Raw genomic sequence first — 19,409 nt, forward strand, 5'->3', positions numbered from 1 at the left:
GTAGCCCAGGACCCAGAGCCCGGAGTAGGAACGCCAGCCCAGCATCCAGGCTCGCCTCACAGCGGACAAAGACGCTGGGTTTCTGGCAGGACCATTCTAGTGGAAATACTGAAGGAGGACGGAATCTAGGGGCTCCCTAGCTCGAGCTGTCCACCGCCCGCTCTTGGAAGCGCTCAGCTACCCCGACCCCAGACAGGGAAAGCTTTTGCAGGGGGGCAGGGAGGTGGTCCTGAGGGTAGGGAAAATACAAAGTGACAGGGACGCAGGGCAGGCTGGGCTCTCCGCTGCCGCCTCCTAAGCCTCCTCTCCCTCAGCCCCGCCGGCCAAGATGCGCCTCAACAGCACGGCAGCCGCACCTCCCAGCCGGGCGGAACCGGGTCCTTTCAGTTTAGAGCGGTCAGAGAGTGGAGTGGCAGACCCGGCTCTCATGGCCCCGGGCTACAGCAACAGTACCGCCAACTCGTCAGAGCCGCTCCTCACCCCCGACACCGATCTGGACGTGAACACCGACATCTACTCCAAGGTGCTGGTCACTGCTGTGTACCTGACGCTCTTCGTGGTGGGCACGGTGGGGAACTCGGTGACTGCCTTCACTCTGGTGCGCAAGAAATCGCTGCAGAACCTGCAGAGCACGGTCCACTACCACCTGGCCAGCCTGGCCCTCTCCGACCTGCTGATTCTTCTGCTGTCCATGCCCATCGAACTCTACAACTTCATCTGGGTCCACTATCCTTGGGCCTTCGGCGACGCCGTGTGCCGGGGGTACTACTTCCTTCGGGATGCTTGCACTTATGCCACGGCTCTCAACATCGCCAGCCTGAGCTTGGAGCGCTATATGGCCATCTGCCACCCGTTCAAGGCCAAGAGCATCATGTCCAGGAGCCGAACCAAGAAGTTCATCAGCTGCATCTGGCTTCTCTCTTTCCTGCTCGCCATCCCCATGCTCTTCACCATGGGCCAGTTGAACGCCAAGCAGAATGAGGACCCCAACGGCCTCATCTGTACTACGATTGTGGATACTTCCACCGTCAAGATCGTCATTCAGGTGAGAGCCTTCCCGGTTCCCGTTTATCCGGGATGGGAACGGGAGCTTTCCTGCTCCATCATCTCATCTCGAAGCTCCATCCTACTTCTCAGCCTCATCATCACATCCAGGGACATCCATCTTTCCATCCATTCATTCATTCAATCAATAAATGTCTTATTTTATGTCTAGTGAATGTTGAGCACTCTGCTCAGCATTGGAGTAAATAGAAAGTTTAGCTAAAACAGTCCATATTCCCTAACTTCACATATATCATCTCCACCAACCCCATCTTCCTGCGTGGGGAGGAGGGAAGGGGAGACAAAACCAGGAGCTTTCCTATTGCCAGAGGGAAACTGGCTTGTCTGTTCTTTTTTCAGGGGAAGTAACTCAAGTCTTCATTATAGATTTCAAAAGGAAAATGCAGGAAGGGGAAGGGAGGGAAAGTAAGGGGAGAATGCTGTTAAGTCCTTCTACCCACTCTAATTAAGTGACTAGAGTGGTAAAGAATGCTGCAGTATTTTACTAAAATGGGAAAAAGCCCTTGAAAGGGGAGGCAGAAAAACTGAGTTCAAGCCCCAATTCTGTTTAATAAACCATGTAAACCCTTAGCCAGTCAAGTTGTCTCGTAGGACCTCAGTTTCCATCTCTATAAAATGAGGCTGTTAAAGAAGGAATTTCTAAGATCCTTTCCAAGTCTATCTAAACTTTTCACAAAGTTTTCCGGATAGGAAAACACTAAAAGTGGTAGAGTTCTGTGGTGATGGTTAAGGGAGGTGAAAAGAGGTGACCTTTTCTGTCTCAGTCAAAGCTGGGAAGGGGTCAGCCATTAATAGGTTTCCTCTGGTTCCTCTCACTGTAATTCCCACTCATCTCGGCTTTCCATAGCTTCTGAGTCTCTGCCTCCTTGGAGTGAAGTGAGTACTTATTATCAAAGGATTTCGAACTAGGAGGGAACTTAGATATCACAGAACCCAGTCCCTTCATTTGGCAGATAAGAAAACTGAGGCCCAGGGGAGTGAAAGGACATGTACAAGAGCACAGGAGTAGCAAATAGCAGAGCTGCTGTTTCCCCTCATTCCTTTCCTTTCGGATTCCCTAAACCATTGTGGGAGCAGGGAGTCTGAAGTTTGGATCTTCTTACCCTGCAACCTTTCTAAGTTGGGAGTGAATGAAGTAAGGAGTGTTGTGGAGTGGGGGGATTTCTGACGGGAGGTTACTCTGGGTTCTGGCTTCCCAGTTGCCTACAGCTGGCATTTCACTGCCAGGACCGGGGCTGCTTTTTCTCTGCAGTAACAAGGGATCTTTTCACCAACTTATGAGTACTTGCAGGGACCTAGATGTCTGTGGAGAGCTATTATTTAAATGCAAATTCTGCCTTTAAAGTAGAAATTTTAGAGGCAGTACATTTTGAAGCCACAGTTAAATACAATCCTTTTTGCACTTCCCCTCTTCATCCCTTGCACCCCCTTTTATGTTTATAGGTGTGCCTCACTTCAAGTCATCTGCCTCATAAATTAGGGCATGATTATCCCATTCTATTAAAAAAGGGTCCTGTTCCTGGACAGTTCCCAGAAAACCAAAGCCCAGAGAGCAATATGAGGGAGAGCAAGAAATTAACGTCCTTATCCCACTGGGTATAGTTTTGCTTTTTCTATAAGCTATTCCCAGAGTCAGTCCTAGGTTTTGCTCAGAAAAGAGCCTTGCAGAGCCTATTAGTGAGACAAGCAGTCGATTTCCTTTAGAAATATTTCAAACCCTTGCCTTCAACTTAAGAGGGAAAGTTCTTTCTGAAATAGAGCAAAATTCAATTCAAAACAACAGCTTCAGACTACTTCAGACCACACTAGCTTTAAGTGGAACTTTCACCTGTGGGTTGTTGGTTAATCAATTCATTCATTCAATGAAGCCTTGAAGATATACTATATGTAAGGTCCGATGCTAAGTAAATTATAGTTTAAACAAGACTATACAGGGGAATAATGTTTTATTCACCATTCAAAACCCATCTCAATTTTCACCTCTTCTAAGAAACATCCCAGATCTCTTCAACCTACATCAGTCTCTTCTTTCTTAGAATTGCTGCATCACAATTTAGCAATTACAATTCAACAATCATTTATTTTAACTTCTACTGTGTACTACACACTGTGCCTTAGTATTGGGATGAAAAGAATGAAAAGTGTCAGTATCTGCTTTGAAGTTCTTCTAATCTGATGGAAGTTGGGAAAGAGAACAGAGCATATATACAAATAATTATGGTACCACTTAGAATGTGATCGATATTATCTAGGAAGTCAAACAAACCACTTTATATTGCCCTCTCTAATTTTTTAATATTAATCTTGAGCAGCAGAATGGCATTATATAAAGAATCAGCCGTGGAATCAAGATTGAGCTTCACATTGTTCCTCTAATATATATTAGCTGCAAGTCACTTCTTAGTGCTATATTAAAGCTTTGGAAGTTTCAAAGAAACTACTGCTCTGCATTAAGGGAAAGCATTTGTATACTAGAAGTTTCCTATAATAGTAAAGTTTCAGGTAAACCTGGAAGGGGGGAACATTCTTCATATTTTATACCTTGTGGCTCTACCTCAAAAGATACTACATCCCTAGCACTCCTCTTAAGTACTAGATGTTCTTTTTCTCATTTCCTCCTTTAACCCTCCTCCACATATATACACACTAAAACGGGGGAGAAACAAGATTGTTTTTTATTCCCCTCTGAAATTGCCCATTCACTCAGCAACCTCTCCATGGAGTTTCACATTATCCAAAGACAACACTTAATCCAGTTCCTGTTAATTATTTCCCAAGTCAGTCTTCCACATTGCTCAAGAAGTTCACACCTGAGGCAGCTAGGTGGTGCAGTGGATAGAGCACCAGCCCTGAAATCAGAAGGACCTGAGTTCAAATTTGATTTTAGGCACATTTCCTAGCTGTATGACCCTGGGCAAGTCACTTAACCCCAATTACCTCAGCAAAAAAAGAAAAAGAAATTTCACACACTCCCCTCCTATCCACCTCAATGACAGTGATATAGTTATCCACCTACAATTGTTGCACCTGCATAATCAATAACTCTAAAAATTTTATGTGTGACCATAACTTTCATAGCCCTCTATGATTCAATCCACTTAAACTTTTTCTGTATCCTTATTGAAATCTCCAGTCATTCTATCCTTCACTCCTTATCAAGAACACATCATTCTCTCATAAACAAATCTGTCCTTGCCTTCAGAATTTTGACCCTAAGTTATATAGTCCAAAATGATATACATCCATTACCCCTGAGTCCCATTGCCCTATCACTAGTAATTAGGAAATAAGTTTCTTGAGTACAGAGCCTCATCTTTATATTTGTATCCATAGTGCCTAGAATTTAATAAATGCTGTTGATTGAGTGTTTTTCCAAGAAAAACTTAATATATTAGTGGTCAAGTGTTTTATCTCATTTTTTTCATATGTGGATAAAGTGTAACATAATAATAAGTATTAATTAAATATATCAATACTTATTGACTTTGGGGGGGAAATGCCTTCAAGTACACTTCAAAGAACTTTAGCAGCACATATTTGCTACTAACAATTGATTCTTACCAGGAGTCAGCCTGGTATAGTGAACATGGTGGATGTGGCTTCAGAGGAGATATGGGTTATAATCTCATCAGCTCTAACACTTCCAAGACTGATACTAGTTAATTCATTACTGTGTGTTCCTAAGCCAGTCACTTGACTTCTGTGAGGTCTATAAAATGAAATATATATAAATATATATACACATATGCATAGAATCCACCCCCCCCAATAAGGTTGTTGCAAGGATAAAGTGAGATGTAGTATGTAAAGCAATTTTTAACTTTGAAATTCTACATAAATGTGAACTATTATTATTCATTGAATTAGAGTCTTCCAAAGACCTCTGCTTGGCCATTCCTTCAAGCCACTGTGTGCATTTGAAAATAATTCAATTTTATTTCTTTTTTTCTTTGTTGCTGAGGCACTTGGGGTTAAGTGACTTGCCCAGGGTCACACAGCTAGGAAGTGTTAAGTGTCTGAGACCAGATTTGAAATCAGGTCCTCCAGACTTCAGGGCTGGTGTTCTATCTACTGAGTCACCTAGCTACCCCCACATTTTATTTCTTTGTGGATAACTTTTATCGTTAGGACATCCTTCTCCACTCATAACAGTAATAGTAACAGCTGACATTTGTAGAGAGCTTACCATTTTCCGAAGCACTTTTTGTACATTATCTCATTTCATAAGCTGTTGAGATGGGGATCGCTATTAGCACCATCCTACAGATGTAGGGAGGCTCCTACAGGTTGAGTGCTTTACCCCCAATCACACAACTAATACAGGTTGGAGACAAGATTCAAAAACCAACTATTTCGTGATTCCAAGTTGAGGGCACAGTTCTTTATATAGACCAAAATGCCTCTCACAGGCCTAACTCTACACTTCCCCGCCCCATCATGGATCAGAAATCTCTTTTGGGAATTTTCCTCCAGTCTTCAAATTTATTCTTTAGAATTACCCTCTATCACTGTAGCCTCTTCTTCCGCTTGGATGGCCCTCTTCCCAAACTGCAAATGGACTTTTTCTACCCTCTCCTCTCATTTCACCTTTCTTTTATGTGTTGTTCCCTCCGCCTTATAGAATGTAAGCTTCTTGAGGTCAGGGACTATATTCCTACTTGTAGTTATGTGCTTGCAGAATATTATCCGGTATATAGTAAGTGCTGCCTAAATGCTTGTATATTGATTGGCTGGCTGACAAGATGAATTTCTTGCATGTGGGTTTTTACTTTCTACTCAATAAATATTTCAGGCATTTTCACAGTCCAGGGAAATCTTCAAAATATATTTAAACTGAGCTACCTCTTTGCCAAGAAGTTATTGAAAGTCCTTGCCACATGTGCCCCCTTTTGAAACTGCCACATTTGGAAATGCAAGAAAGCACTGATCTGAAAAGGTTGTTTTCTCCAAAACACTGTCTGGCAGGAGCACAAACCTCGCAGTAAGTTTATGAGACTCCGTCACGGTCCTTTCAAAGGAAAGTCATGTTTAGAAATGAGGTGATTTTGTGATAAAAATCATTGGGCAACTTGGATAATCATTGCTTAATATAGATGTATATTTAATGGACTATGTGACCTTGGGGAGAGGGAATGACAAACAGACCAAATAGATGAAGAGGGGAACTTATTTGATAATGCAACTAGCAAATGCCTTCTAGGTCTTTCATTACAAGTGTCTAAGATCCTAAAATTTATGACCTGAAAACTGAAGGGCCCAAAGTAAAAAAAAAATGAGAAAAAAAGAAGGAAGGAAGGAAGAGAGGGAGGAAAGGGGAAAGGGAGGAGAAGGGGGAAGAGGAAAAAACAAAAGAGAAGGAAGAAAGGGATAGAGGAAAAAAGGAAGGAAGGAAAAAAGGAAGGAAGGAAGGAAGAGAGGGAGGAAGAGAGAGGGGAGGAGAGGTAAAGAGGGAGAGAGGGAAGGAGGAAAGAAAAAACAAAAGAGAAGAAAGAAAGGGAGAGAAGAGGGAAGAGAGGGAAGGAAGGAGGAAAGAAGGGATAGAGAAGTAAGACATAGGAAGAAGGAGGAGACAGAGAGACAGAAAGAGACAAAGACAGACAGAAGGAAAGAAGGAGAGGGAAAAGGAGAGAGAGAGAGAGAGAGAGAGAGAGAGAGAGAGAGAGAGAGAGAGAGAGAGAAGAGGAACAGGGAGATGGAGGGGGACAGGAACAGGGACAGGAACAGGGAGAGGGAGAAAGAGAGAGAGAGAGAGAGAGAGAGAGAGGGAGGGAGGGAGGGAGGGAGAGAGAGAGAGAGAATATGTGTTCTCTGGCTCTGGTGTTAGAGGATCTGGTTTTTAAATCTGACCTCTGACCATACTTTGTGACCACAAGTAAGTCATTTAACTTCCATATACCTCATATATAAAATGAGAAAAACAGACTAGATAGTGTCTTGTGTCCTTTTAGTTTTTAATCTATAATTTCACAGTAATATACACTGAGAAATAACTCAGTTCCTATAGCTACTTTAATAGAGGTTTAAAGTCATTGTCTAAGAGCATTGTCAGAACTCTCTATCATTTTGTCTATCCCTTTGTTACTGTCCACGACTTCTTCTGAGCTAGCCATACTAATTAAAGTTAATTTAGACATTAACTGTCTTCCATGCACATGATTCTATGCTGGATACAGACAGAAAGGGAAAGAGTGCTTTCCTTCAAAGAGCTTCTACTCTACTGGGAGAATACAAGATGTACATAGATAAGAAATATATATATGTATACATACATATATATGTGTATATGTAAAATATAATACATCCATTTACACATTATACTTCCATATATCATATATGCACAAGTGTGGAGGTGGGGTGGGTATACACACATACAAGTCAGAAATTTTAAGATACTGAGATGGGGAGGGGTGGGACTCCAGATATGGAGACTAACCAGTGCAAAAACATGGAGGTGACAGATGAATTATTATGTGTGAAAAACAGCACATAGGTCAGTGTAACTAAACCATAAAGTGCATGGAGAGGAAAGATGACCAGAAAGATAGGAAGGAGTCAGGTGATGAGCTTTAAATGGCAGAGGAGTTGATGTTTGATTCTAAAGAATTAAGGACTCAACTCTTCACTCTATCTGAAAACTTCACCTAAACCTTTCCCTCTCCAAATCAACCTTAATTTCTTTTTGCTGCAATTCTAACTCATCATGAGGCAGTATAGTCTATTGAGTGGAAAGATTATTAGATATAAAGTCATAAGACTTGAAGGATGCCATTACTAGCTGTGTGGCCAAATTTCTTAACCTCCTAAATTTCAGTTTTCTCATCTGTAAAATGAAAATCATACTATTTCTAATGCCTGCTTCATGAGTTTGTCATAAGTACAAGATAATTATGCAAACATTTTGTATAATGAAAATATTACATTACCATAAACTGCTTAATTAATATTATCTCTTCTGATTCTGAGCTCCAATAGGAAATTGGATCTGGGTTCAAAGGGGTGATTTAGAGGAAGATTTGGTGTATGTGGTGTATGTGTGTGAGAGAGACAACAGATCACAATTTGGTTTCAGAGTTGGAAAATCCAGTTTATTGTTTTTTTTACATATTGACTTAGAAGTCAGAATTCTCTTAGTCCTAAAACCATGTCATATTAACCATGGTTTTGGACAAATTCTTTAATCTCTATGATTCTATTTCTTCATTCATATTTGTGGGAGTGGGTTTGTATAGGTGAGGGGAAGTGAATTAGTTAGTTTCTCAGGTCCCTTCTAGATCTAATTACTTATGATTTTTTTCTTTCTGCTTCTTCCTCCCAACTTTGGAACCAATGTGTTCCTAGTCTCCCAAATGGAAAGTTAGCCAAGATTGGGAAGCAAGGATCAAAATCTCCCTGGCCACATCTCTAATGACTGAGAGGGGAGAAGCTTGAAGCTTTGGCTGAAATGTATTTTTTGGATTATCTGAGCCTAATCCTTGGTTTGGACAGATAAGAGACAGTACATTTATTGACCTTTAGAGCAAGCCATGAATTAAAGCCTTCAGTTCCTCCCCTTTGGTAGTCCAGGCAAAAGCTGCCAGTTCTCAGAACTATACTAAGGAGAATCTGGAGGCCTCGGAGCTCATTAGTCCCTGAGCATGGAAAGAAGGGAGAAGCAGACCCAGCATGGACAGTTTTCTCTTCTTCTCTTGGACATAGAATTCCTATTAGAACTGAACCAGAGGGAAATTGCAGTGAACCAAAGATGCATAGGTCCAAACAAGAGAGTTGTATATCTGGGAATTATCTATGGGATGTGCACCAACTAGACCACATTAAACCAGTGGTATGGAATCAGTGGGGAGAAAGGAAAGAGCTCTGGCCCTGAATCTGGGGACCCAGATTCTGGGGCTTCAGCGGCCACTTTTAGGCCCTCGCCAAATCAATTAATCAATGGGGGGAGGGTGTTTTAGGTTTATCTTCTATAATTTAAAGCGTTGGAGTAAATGATCGCTATCCAGATTCCACATTCTGCTAGGGTTGCAATGGATAGAGCTCTGGCCCTGAAGTCAGGAGAACCTGAGTTCAGATTCAACCTCAGACACTTGACATTAGCTGTGTGGCCCTGGGCAAATCACTTAATCCCAATTGCCACCCCTCCCCAAAAAAGTACAGAATTTCTCTGTTACCTTTCAACCCTAAAATTCTGAGACTGTGCACATGCTTGCATGTACATTAAAAAGTAAGTGCTATACTTTCAATGTCCCCTTTTTGTAGATTGTTTTTGTAGATTGTTTTCTGATCAAAAGATTCTAGGAATATAAATGAAGTTTGTGGTTTTATGAGTAGATGATGTAGTAGATAGGATACTAGACCTAGAATCAGGAAAATCTGAGTTCAAATCAAATCTCAGATACTTACTAGTTATATGACCTTACGCTGGTCACATAATTTCTATTTACCTCAGTTTCCTCAACTGTGAAATTGGGACAATAGTAACTAATCCTCAATGTAGTCATAAGGTTCAAGTGAGAATAAGTACTTAGCACAATCTCCTTCTTTACTTTAGGGAACTTTAGGGACAGAAACTTCCTCTGTCAAAGCAGGCCAGAAACTTCTCATTTTAGAAAGTTTCCTGGAGAGCTGAGAAGTTAGATGACTTGTCCAGTATTGCACATCCAAATGTTTTACAGGAAAAGCCTAAATCTGTATCTTTCTTGCTTCCAGACTAGTTCTTGATCCACTGCACCATGCTGGCTCTCAAGATGGTCTAACTGAATCAACATCTCTAATATAGTATGTATGGAATGCTATTCATGAGTGTGTTGCTGGGAACTGCAAAATATGCAGATGTAACTATAGCAAAGCACTCAGAGTTAAAATAGCATCTCTTCCCCATGCCTAAGCCCTGAACTTTCCAGAAATGAGCTGTAAAAATGAATTCCCATTCTAGCCTTTAACAATCACATCCTAAATGAAGAACACTTGAAAACACCCATTTTTAGCAAACAGAACCCCTGAGTGTGGGCAGCTTGGTGCCTCAGAGAATAGACCACCCAGCCTGGAGTCAAGAAGACCTGTGTTCAAATCCAGGCTCAGACACTTAGGACTTCTGTGATCCTGGGCAGCCACTTAACTCGGCTTGCCTCAGTTTCCTCATCTGTAAAATAAACTGAAGGAAATGGCAAACCACTCCAGTAATTTTTTCAAGAAAAACCCAAATGGGATCATAAAGAGACATAATTGAAACAATTAGGCAACAATTAGATCTTCCTAAAAAAAAACCAAATGTGTGTAGAGAAAAACCCAACACAATCACACTTCAATTATTCATGCTAAAAAGATTACAGAAAGTCATCCCCAGGATAATAAACCATGACCAGATAGGATTTATACCAGGAATGCAGAGCTGATTCAATATTAGGAAAACTATTAGGATAATTGACTATATCAATAACCAAACTGACAAAAACCATGATTATCTCAATAGATGCAGAAAAAGCATTTGATAAAATTTAAAACCCATTCCTATTAAAAACACTAGAGAGTATAGAAATAAATGGACTTTTCCTTAAAATTATTCATGCTAAAGGAAAGTGAGCAATGATACTTGTCATTCAAAGTTCAAACAATAAAAAAAATTCCATTCAGTTTTGAAATCCATCATTTGTTATTTGGTAGTTGTTGTGTTTGATATTGTTGGTTTGTAGTACATTTACTTCCTTTGTTATGTCTTGCTCAGAAAATATTGAAATGATTTGTTTTTTCCTAAGTGTCCATCAAATTATGGAGAAGGAGAGGGAAGGACAGAAGTTTATGAGGGGTCAAGGAGTGCTAACTCTCAATTCAACCTATAATCGTGTAGGGCTTAGTAGACAGTTGAAAGTTGATTGGAGGTAAAAGAGTTAATTGAAGGCAAATCAAGTCTGAATTAGAGAATATATATATATATATTATATAATTTTAAAAATGAATTGCAGCTCAATTATTTACAGGTATATATGGTAATTCAACTAGATAGCAAAGGGTTGCCAAAAAAAGAGATCCTATCAGACCTATTATCGTAATCACCATTTGTAATTAGTGCTTTGGGAGTTTTTAACAGCAGTTGCTAATGTACTCAAAACAATTTCTTTCATTCACTCATTCAACATTTAAAAAGCCCTAAGTACAACTAAGCATAATACACAGAGCTCCACAACACTAAACAAAGAATATTTATTATATGTGGTACTTGATAGGTAAAGCTACCTACTTGCAATCAAACCAAGAGGATTGATTTTTCTCAGATATCCTTTTTCCCATCATTAATTTACTTCAAATAAGTCCACCTAGCTCATGTGTGAGTTACAATGATTTCATTATAGAATAAGTGGCAACAACTATGAAGCCAAACTTGACACCTTCTGACAAACCTGGGGCAAATTTGCCTAGAGCAGCATGTGGCAGACACCTTGACTCCAAAGAACTGGAAGGAATCCATGGCCACTATTTCACTTGCTCAGAATCAATAAGCAGAATCAATAGAACTGTGAGTTCACTAGTGAGCAGGTCATGAAGGTCTGACATGATTAAGTATGGACCGAAGACAGCTAAGATCTGCTTCCATAGGAAGAGAGGAAAATTGGTTAGTTCTAGTTTCCAATAATCATGCCATACATCATTTTCAACGCTGCTGGCTTGTGGTATTTGCAGCCCATGCTTCCTTTCCTATTACAGCCTACCTTAAATGACCCATTCATTCACTCATTCATTCATTCACTCGTCGAGCAAGCATTTATTGAACATGTACTATGTCCCCAGTGTAGTATTTTAGCATCAGGTTTGGGGATTACAAAAGAAAAGTACCTGCTGTCAGCAAACTCACAATTTGGAATAAGAAAATATTCCTGTAAGGAAACTGGAGAGAAAATACAAAGCAACATATGAACAATTAGATTAACAGTTCTGCTGTTTACACTGACAATGAATGGTTTACCCTCCTTGAACTCAACTGATTTGAGTTGAGTGACCCAGGACAAAAATTCAAAGAATAAGAAAGTTTTGCTTCTTTCTTCTTTCTGAATTTCTTTGATTTAATGTTATTAATGACTCTTAACTGTCCCTAGATGTTTCCCATGCTACACATTGTCTCCTTGCCCCAGATCGAAATTGCAAAAAGGAGGATTTTAACTCAACATAAGAGAAAAGTTCTTAACATTTATTACTATCTGAAAAGACAATAGGCTGTCTAAAGTAGTAGATGACTACTTATTTGAGATGTTGTAGAAGGAATTCTTAGTGAGGTATGGGTTCGATTGTTTGACTCAGGGCTGAGATGCCTTCATTCCCATCCTAGTCCTTCCTCTAATGGTATGTATGTTGACTGATTTCTTTTTGGGTTTCCTGAGAAACGTGAAGAAGGGAACTGAGGAGCAGTTGCATGAATCTATTTCTAACCAATAATGTCCAAAAAAGAAGTACATTAGTGGATGGGGAAGTTCTTTGCAGAGAATATAAAGAACATAAGAGTTGTTATTATTACATAGCCTTCCAAGTTATTTACTCATGTAAGCTAATGGAAATGATTATATGAGTGTAGTAGGGTTTTATGTAGTCAATGTACTACCTGGTCTATTTTTAATGGTTTTGCTTCTGTGATGACTAAGTATCCAAGGTGACAGAGGAGAAAAGATTAATTATTTCAGATAAGGTGAAACCTGGCAGGACAGATTCCTGTAATGGAAGCTAAGAACTGACTAGCTACTTGATGGAAAAGTTGGTGCCTGAAGTTTTTATGCTACTGTATACCCTGTGGTCTCTTACACACAAATCAATCAATCAACAACATTTATCAAGCCTCCACGATGAGCAAAGCACTATTCATGACAATTGATGGATTGATTGCTATAGCTAGTAGTGTCAGGTGGGTTTCAGTATGTCACTAAGGGGCAATGCAACATTTTAGCATCCCAAATATCCCAATGGAAGAAACATTTGGAGTCCGTTCTTGGGGATCTTCAAGGGGACAATCAATCATTTGTGTCAGATGGTTTTGGCATTTACTACTTGAAAACAGGGGAATGAAACAAGATGCCAAAATATATGATTTGAGGGTTCTATTTTAGATTTTATTATAGCAATATAGCAAACAAGGAAATTGAGCTGCAGGAAGGAAGGCAGATGAAGGCATTAACCATCAAACTCTAGTTTTTATTTTTCATATAATGTATCACAACAAAGCAAGGAGAAAAAGTCTTTCACAATCAGTGTTTGAGATCAATAAACATTTTATTAAGCACTTACTGTGTGTCTGGCACTGAGATAAGTACTTGGGACACAACAAGAAGCAAAAAACATTAGTCTCTGTCCTCAAGGAGCTTGTAATCTAATGATGGAGACAACATGTAAATAAAGTGTATCAAGCAAGCTATATATGGTATAAACAGGGAATAATTAGCACAGGTAAGACATTTGAATTAAAAGGAGTTGGGGAAGACTTCCTGTAAATGTGACATTTTAATTGGACTTAAGGAGGAAATCAATCATCAGAAGAGAAAAAAGAGAACATTCCAGCTATGGACAACAGCCAGAGAAAATGCGCAGAGCCAAGAGCTGAAGCATCTTATTCATAGAACAACCAGGAGGCCTTATGACATCTCCATGTTCCATAAGGATCAAGTAACTACCACAATTCCCTTCATCTCCACCTCCAGTGGAGGCAGCCCTGGTTCCTCCACACAAAGACTCCGGGAATAGCAAACACCCTTCCCAGACCATTGTCCCTATTTCAAGTTATCAAGCTGAGAAGAACCCCACGAGAAAGCTTTCCTAACAACTGCTTTTGCAGGTGCTGTATCTCCTATCTCCTCAGCTGTCATGGCTACCAAAGGCCCAGGAAAGAAATTTATCTAGGCCAGAATCCTTGGCACTGTCAAGTGGTTCAATATTAGCAACAGATACAATTTTTATCAATAGAAATTGCACAAAAGGAAATATATTGCCATCCATTTTGTTGCTGTACCCTAAAGACAGCTGGGCTTTTCCATCTGCATTGTGACTCATCTTCCTGCATGTCAGAGATTTTTAAGCTTTTTTTTTAATTAGGCATCCCTTGACATCATCTGGTGAAGTCTCTGGATCCTTTTGCAAAGTTACGTTTTTAAATGCAGAAAACAAAACATATAACATCATAAAAGAAACCAATTATATTGCAAAACAGTTATCAAAAAATGAAAGTTATTAAGAGACCCCCTGAAATCTATACATTGACCACTTTGGTGGGACCCAAGTAGCTGTCTCTCTCTATTAGAATGTGAATTTCTTGAGAGCAGGGATTTTCTTTCATTCCCATTTGTATCTCTTGGCACATAGTAGTCACTTACTACATACTTTTTCATTCCTGCTATTAAAACTTTGTAGTTTTAAGGGAGGAAGAGAGAAGATGTTAGGACTTCATCACAGTGGATCAATGCAGCTGCATGGTTTAAGTAATCCTGATTCTCTCTCCCTGGGTGCTTAGGAGTATATTCCTCCTGTTCTCCGTGTGTTTCCTGGGGATGCATTATGTGCCAGGCTTTGCTTCAGGTCTGTTCAAGGTCATGGGCCCAGAAAACAGTAAAGAGAATCAATGGTGATGATTCATGTCGCAAGGTCAGTAATAACTACAACTTTGACAGTATTTCTTCCCTAGGACCTGTCAGTATCAGTGCTTAGGGGACCTTAGCAAAAGGTTTCCATGATCTGATTCGAGAATTTGTTTATGTTTTTCTATTCTAGGATTCTAGGCATCTGTGCTAGGATTCTATTGTAGGATTCAATAATGACAGATTTAGATTGTAACAAAGAACCTTAATTGTGTCTTTGTCTTAAAATGAAAATCAACAGGATTCCAAAATCACAAAATGCCAGAGCTAAGAAGGACCTTTGACACCATCTAATCAAACCTCCTCAGTTTACAGGTGGTTGTGAGTTTTGTTTAAGGAAAGGAAAAGAATTTATCTTGAATTATACAAATTCATTTGAGTGTTAAACCCAGGATCAGTAAAGTAGGCTCCTGGAAAATGAAGGCTTGAAGAGTGATCAGAGGATAATTTCTTCGTGAAGAATAGTCATAGTCAGGATGATTGCTTTCAAAATCTGTAGCAAAGCCTGGCTAATAATTATAGTTACAATTCAAGATTCGTAAGATGCACTAGGATAGTTAAATGTTTTATTTTATTTTTTCCAGTTACATGTAAAAACAATTTTTAATGTTCTTTTTTAAATTTGAGTTCCAAATGTTCTCTTTCCTTCTTCTCTCTCCCATCATTGAGAAAGCAAGCAATTTGAGATAGGTATACATGCTTATTCATGCAAAACATATTGCCATTTTAGTCATGTTGTGAAAGAAAACAGGACACTCCCCCAAAAAAGAAAAATAAAGGTTTTTTTTTAAAGTATGTTTTTATTTATGTTGAGACTTCCACCAGTTATTTCACTGGAGTTTTATAACATTTTCGTCAGAAGTCCCTTGATCCACATGTGCAAAAAGTGTTTGTGGCAGCCCTGTTTGTAGTGGATTGAAACTGAAAACTGTGTGGATGCCCATCAGTTGGAGAATGGCTGAATAAGTTGTGGTATATGAAAATTATGGAATATTATTGTTCTGTAAGAAATGGCCAGCAGGATGATTTCAGAGAGGCCTGAAGAGACTTACATGAACTGATACTAAGTGAAATGAGCAGAACCAGGAGATCATTGTACACGGCAACAACAAGACTATATGATAATCAATTCTGATGGACATGGCTTTCTTCAACATTGAAATAAATCAAACCATTTCCAATTGTGCAGTGATGAAGAGAGCCATCTACACCCAGAGAGAGAACCGTGGAAACTAAATGTGGAACACAACATAACATTCTCACTCTTTTTGTTGATGTTTGCTTGCATTTTGTTATCCTTCTCAGGTTTTTTTTCCTAGATCCAATTTTTCTTGTGCAGCAAGATAACTGTATAAATATGTATATGTATATTGGATTCAACATATATTTTAATATATTTAACATGTATTGGATTACCTGCCATCTAGGGGAGGAGGTGGAAGAAAGGAGGGAAAGATTTGGAACATAAGGTTTTGCAAGGGTCAATGTTGAAAAATTACTCATGCATATGTTTTGTAAATAAAAAGCTATAATAAAAAAAAATAATAAAAAGAAGTCCCTTGAAATTGCCCTTAGATCATAATACTACTGAGAACCATTAACTCATTCACAGTTGATGATCATACAATTTTATTGTTACTGTGGACAATTCTCTTCCGGTTCTACTCACTTCATTTTTCATCAGTTTGTGTTGTCTTTATAGGTTTTCTGAAAGCATATTTCTCATCATTTTTTAAAAGAACAATAGCATTTCATTGCAATCATTTACCACAACTTAGCCATTCCCCAATTGATGGGTTATGTCTTCAATTTCCAATTCTTTGCCACCATAAAAAAGCTACTATAAATATTTTTGTACATATATGTACTTTCCCTCTTTTTATCTCTTTAGAATAAAGTCCTAAAAGTGGTATTAGCTGAGTTAAAGGGCATGTTCAATTTTATAGCCCTTTGAGAATAGATCCAGATTGCTGTCCAGAGTGGTTGAATCAGTTAATAATTCCACCAATTGTTCTTTAGTGTCCTGATTTTCCCACATCTTCTCCAGTATCAAACATTTTCTTTTTTTATCATATTAGCCAATCTGATAGGTATGCGATAGGACCCCAGAGTTGTTTTAATTTACATTTTTCTAATCAATAATGATTTACAACATTTTTATATGACTATAGATAACTTTGATTTCTTTATCTGAAAATTGCCTGTTTGTGGTTTTTGATCATTTATCGGTTGAGGAATACTTAAATGTTAAAGTACTAAGAACGAGCCTCCACTTACTGCCTCTTTGGTGCATCATCACAACATGATTTTGACCCAGGCTCAAAATGCTAGCTCTGCCAGGTCTTACCAAGTTAGAAAGGCTTAGAAAGAGACTGTGTGCATATCGTCTGAGGAATAGCTGAAGTTCAGAGAGGTTCAGAGTGATGAATTTGGATCCTAGATCAATGCACAAAGAAATCCATGGTATGGAAGTATTGGTATCTATATTGGTAAAAGGAGAGCCCACACCAGTGAAATCACAGATCCCTGAAGTCCTGATGTAAGTGGGACAATTAGGGCATATGAGTGGTAGGAAAATATTCTAACCCTGAGACATATGAGAAAGTATTTGGAGCCAAAACATTTCATTTTCTACTCAGATGTAACATTCAACAAACTTTCCTTTGACTTCTTTAAAGGCAACAGATTGCTGAGAAACTAAAGGAGCTTCCCATTTTGTGCACTGATAACTCAAAAATTGTTCTGCTCCTAAATTTGTCTGAGTTTTAAAGGAAGGAAGGAAGGAAGGAAGGAAGGAAGGAAGGAAGGAAGGAAGGAAGGAAGGAAGGAAGGAAGGAAGGAAGGAAGAAAGGAAGGAAAGAAGGAAGGAAGGAAGGGGGAGAGAGGGAAGGAGGAATGGAGGGAGGGAGGAAGGAAAGAAGAGATGGAGAAAGGAAAGGAGGGAGAGAGGGAGGGAGGGAGGGAGGGAGGGAGAAAAGGGAAGGAAAACCAGCATGTCCCAAGTATCATAGAGTTAAAACATGAGCACATGTGTGTCTGGGTCATTTCAATTTTGGCCATTGCATCAGCTATTCAAGATGTACTGGTATTCATCCAAAAATATTATGAATTCATGTCAGATTTCATGTGCTTTAGGCTTAATGCCTAACAGGATGTGAACAATAGGAAATAGGCTGTCTGGATCTCAGTATTTATTAACAGGGGACCAAGGAAAAGAGATTGCACCTGCACCAAATCCATCTTCCAGGACCCTACCTCAACTTTTCCTATAGATGAATTCCCCCTGAGGGCTTAAACAATTACAGGCTCTGGGTTTTTTCTCCCATAAGAACATCGGAATCATCACCCTGGCTCAGGGAACAGTTCTTCTAGCCTAGAATTCTGTATTTAATGGGACAAGTGAAGGCAGATTGTGGGAGGGACTGCTAGTTGCTATGACATCTCTAAGTGGTAACTATGAGATTTCTTCCTTTGAGTTAACCCTAAAATTATAAAGCCTTTTGCCTTTCTTCTTTTGTTTTTGCATGTGGACAGCATATAAGAATGTTGCCTGATGGAGAGGGAGGATGAAGACTAGCTATAAAAAAAACAGACAAAAAACCCTATAAAAAGCATAATAATCCTATGCACTTTCTGAAGATATCACTGTATTACATAGCTTAGGACAAAAATGAATGTTCATAACAACGACCCTGACTCATCAAGAAAACATTAAATTATTATTTTGTATGGTGGGGTTAAAGAGCTCAGGGGTGTGTATCATATCTTTCAGAAATACTGTATATTTTTAATTTTTCTTGTACCTTAAATACAAATGCTTCACAAATGTTTGTGAAGTTTTATTGACTATGGCACATGAGCCCATTGGGTACTTGTGGTCAAAGAATAAAATGATTAAAGATAGGCTATCTACTTAAGAGACTTGAATAGATATAGATATAGATATATAGAGATATAGAGATATATAGCTGATTTAGCCATATATGCCCCAAAGAAGAAATAGTGACTAGATAATGAAGATAAAGCAGAAGAAAGAATGAAAAAAAAAAACCAAATGAAAGAATTTATTAAGTGTTTACTATATACCAAGCATTGTGCTAAGTACTAAGATACAAATACAAAAGCCTAATGATCCCTGTCCCTTAGAAAATCACATTCCATCAAGGGAAACAATCCATCTAAGGGAGTAATAGTCAGGAAAAGAGGATTTTGTCTGGGAAGGAGAAGAGCTGATGGGTAAAACAAAGGGAAAATTCACACTTCCTTTTCCAGAGACAAGATGGTGTTGTTGTTGTTGGTGGTGGTGGTGATGGTGAAGATGATGATGATGATGATGAAGATGAAGAAAATGATTACAATTTGCAGATGAAGTTATGATCCTGGACAAGACATTTTAATTGTAAATGCTCTAGGAAACTCTAGTCAAAGACTCAATTACAAACAAAGTGCCAACATTCATGGGCAAATGGAGTTTCTTCATCTTGGAATTTCCCATATGAATGACGTCCCAGGCCTAGTTTCTGTGCCTCTCTTTATTCCTATCTCTAACTCAGATCAAGAGATGGAAAAAGAAGGAAGAATGGGGAGAATATGAGCACAGTGCCAGACTAGAAAATAACAAGGGAGAAGAGGATGTTAATTGGTCCCAGGAAGGGCCTCTCGGGTACTATCTCTGAAGAAAGAGTTAGTCAAAACACAGAATTTTTCTTGGGATGTCTAATGTCAAATCCATGTGAAACCTCA

At 39.1% G+C, this 19,409-nt stretch overlaps 1 protein-coding gene across 1 annotated transcript in view; it reads left to right on the top strand.

Annotated features, from left to right (window-relative positions):
• Positions 1 to 19,409, top strand: part of NTSR1 (neurotensin receptor 1) — a 137,167-nt gene that overhangs the window by 78 nt on the left and 117,680 nt on the right. The window contains exon 1 of the mRNA XM_051976713.1: positions 1 to 1,045. This exon is cut by the window's left edge and continues 78 nt beyond it. Coding sequence (XP_051832673.1) covers positions 329 to 1,045 — 717 coding nt within the window. The 5' untranslated portion in view covers positions 1 to 328. The remainder of the gene's footprint in view (positions 1,046 to 19,409) is intronic.

This window comes from Antechinus flavipes, chromosome 2 (genome assembly GCF_016432865.1).
Source record: "Antechinus flavipes isolate AdamAnt ecotype Samford, QLD, Australia chromosome 2, AdamAnt_v2, whole genome shotgun sequence".
Taxonomy (NCBI): Eukaryota; Metazoa; Chordata; class Mammalia; order Dasyuromorphia; family Dasyuridae; genus Antechinus; species Antechinus flavipes.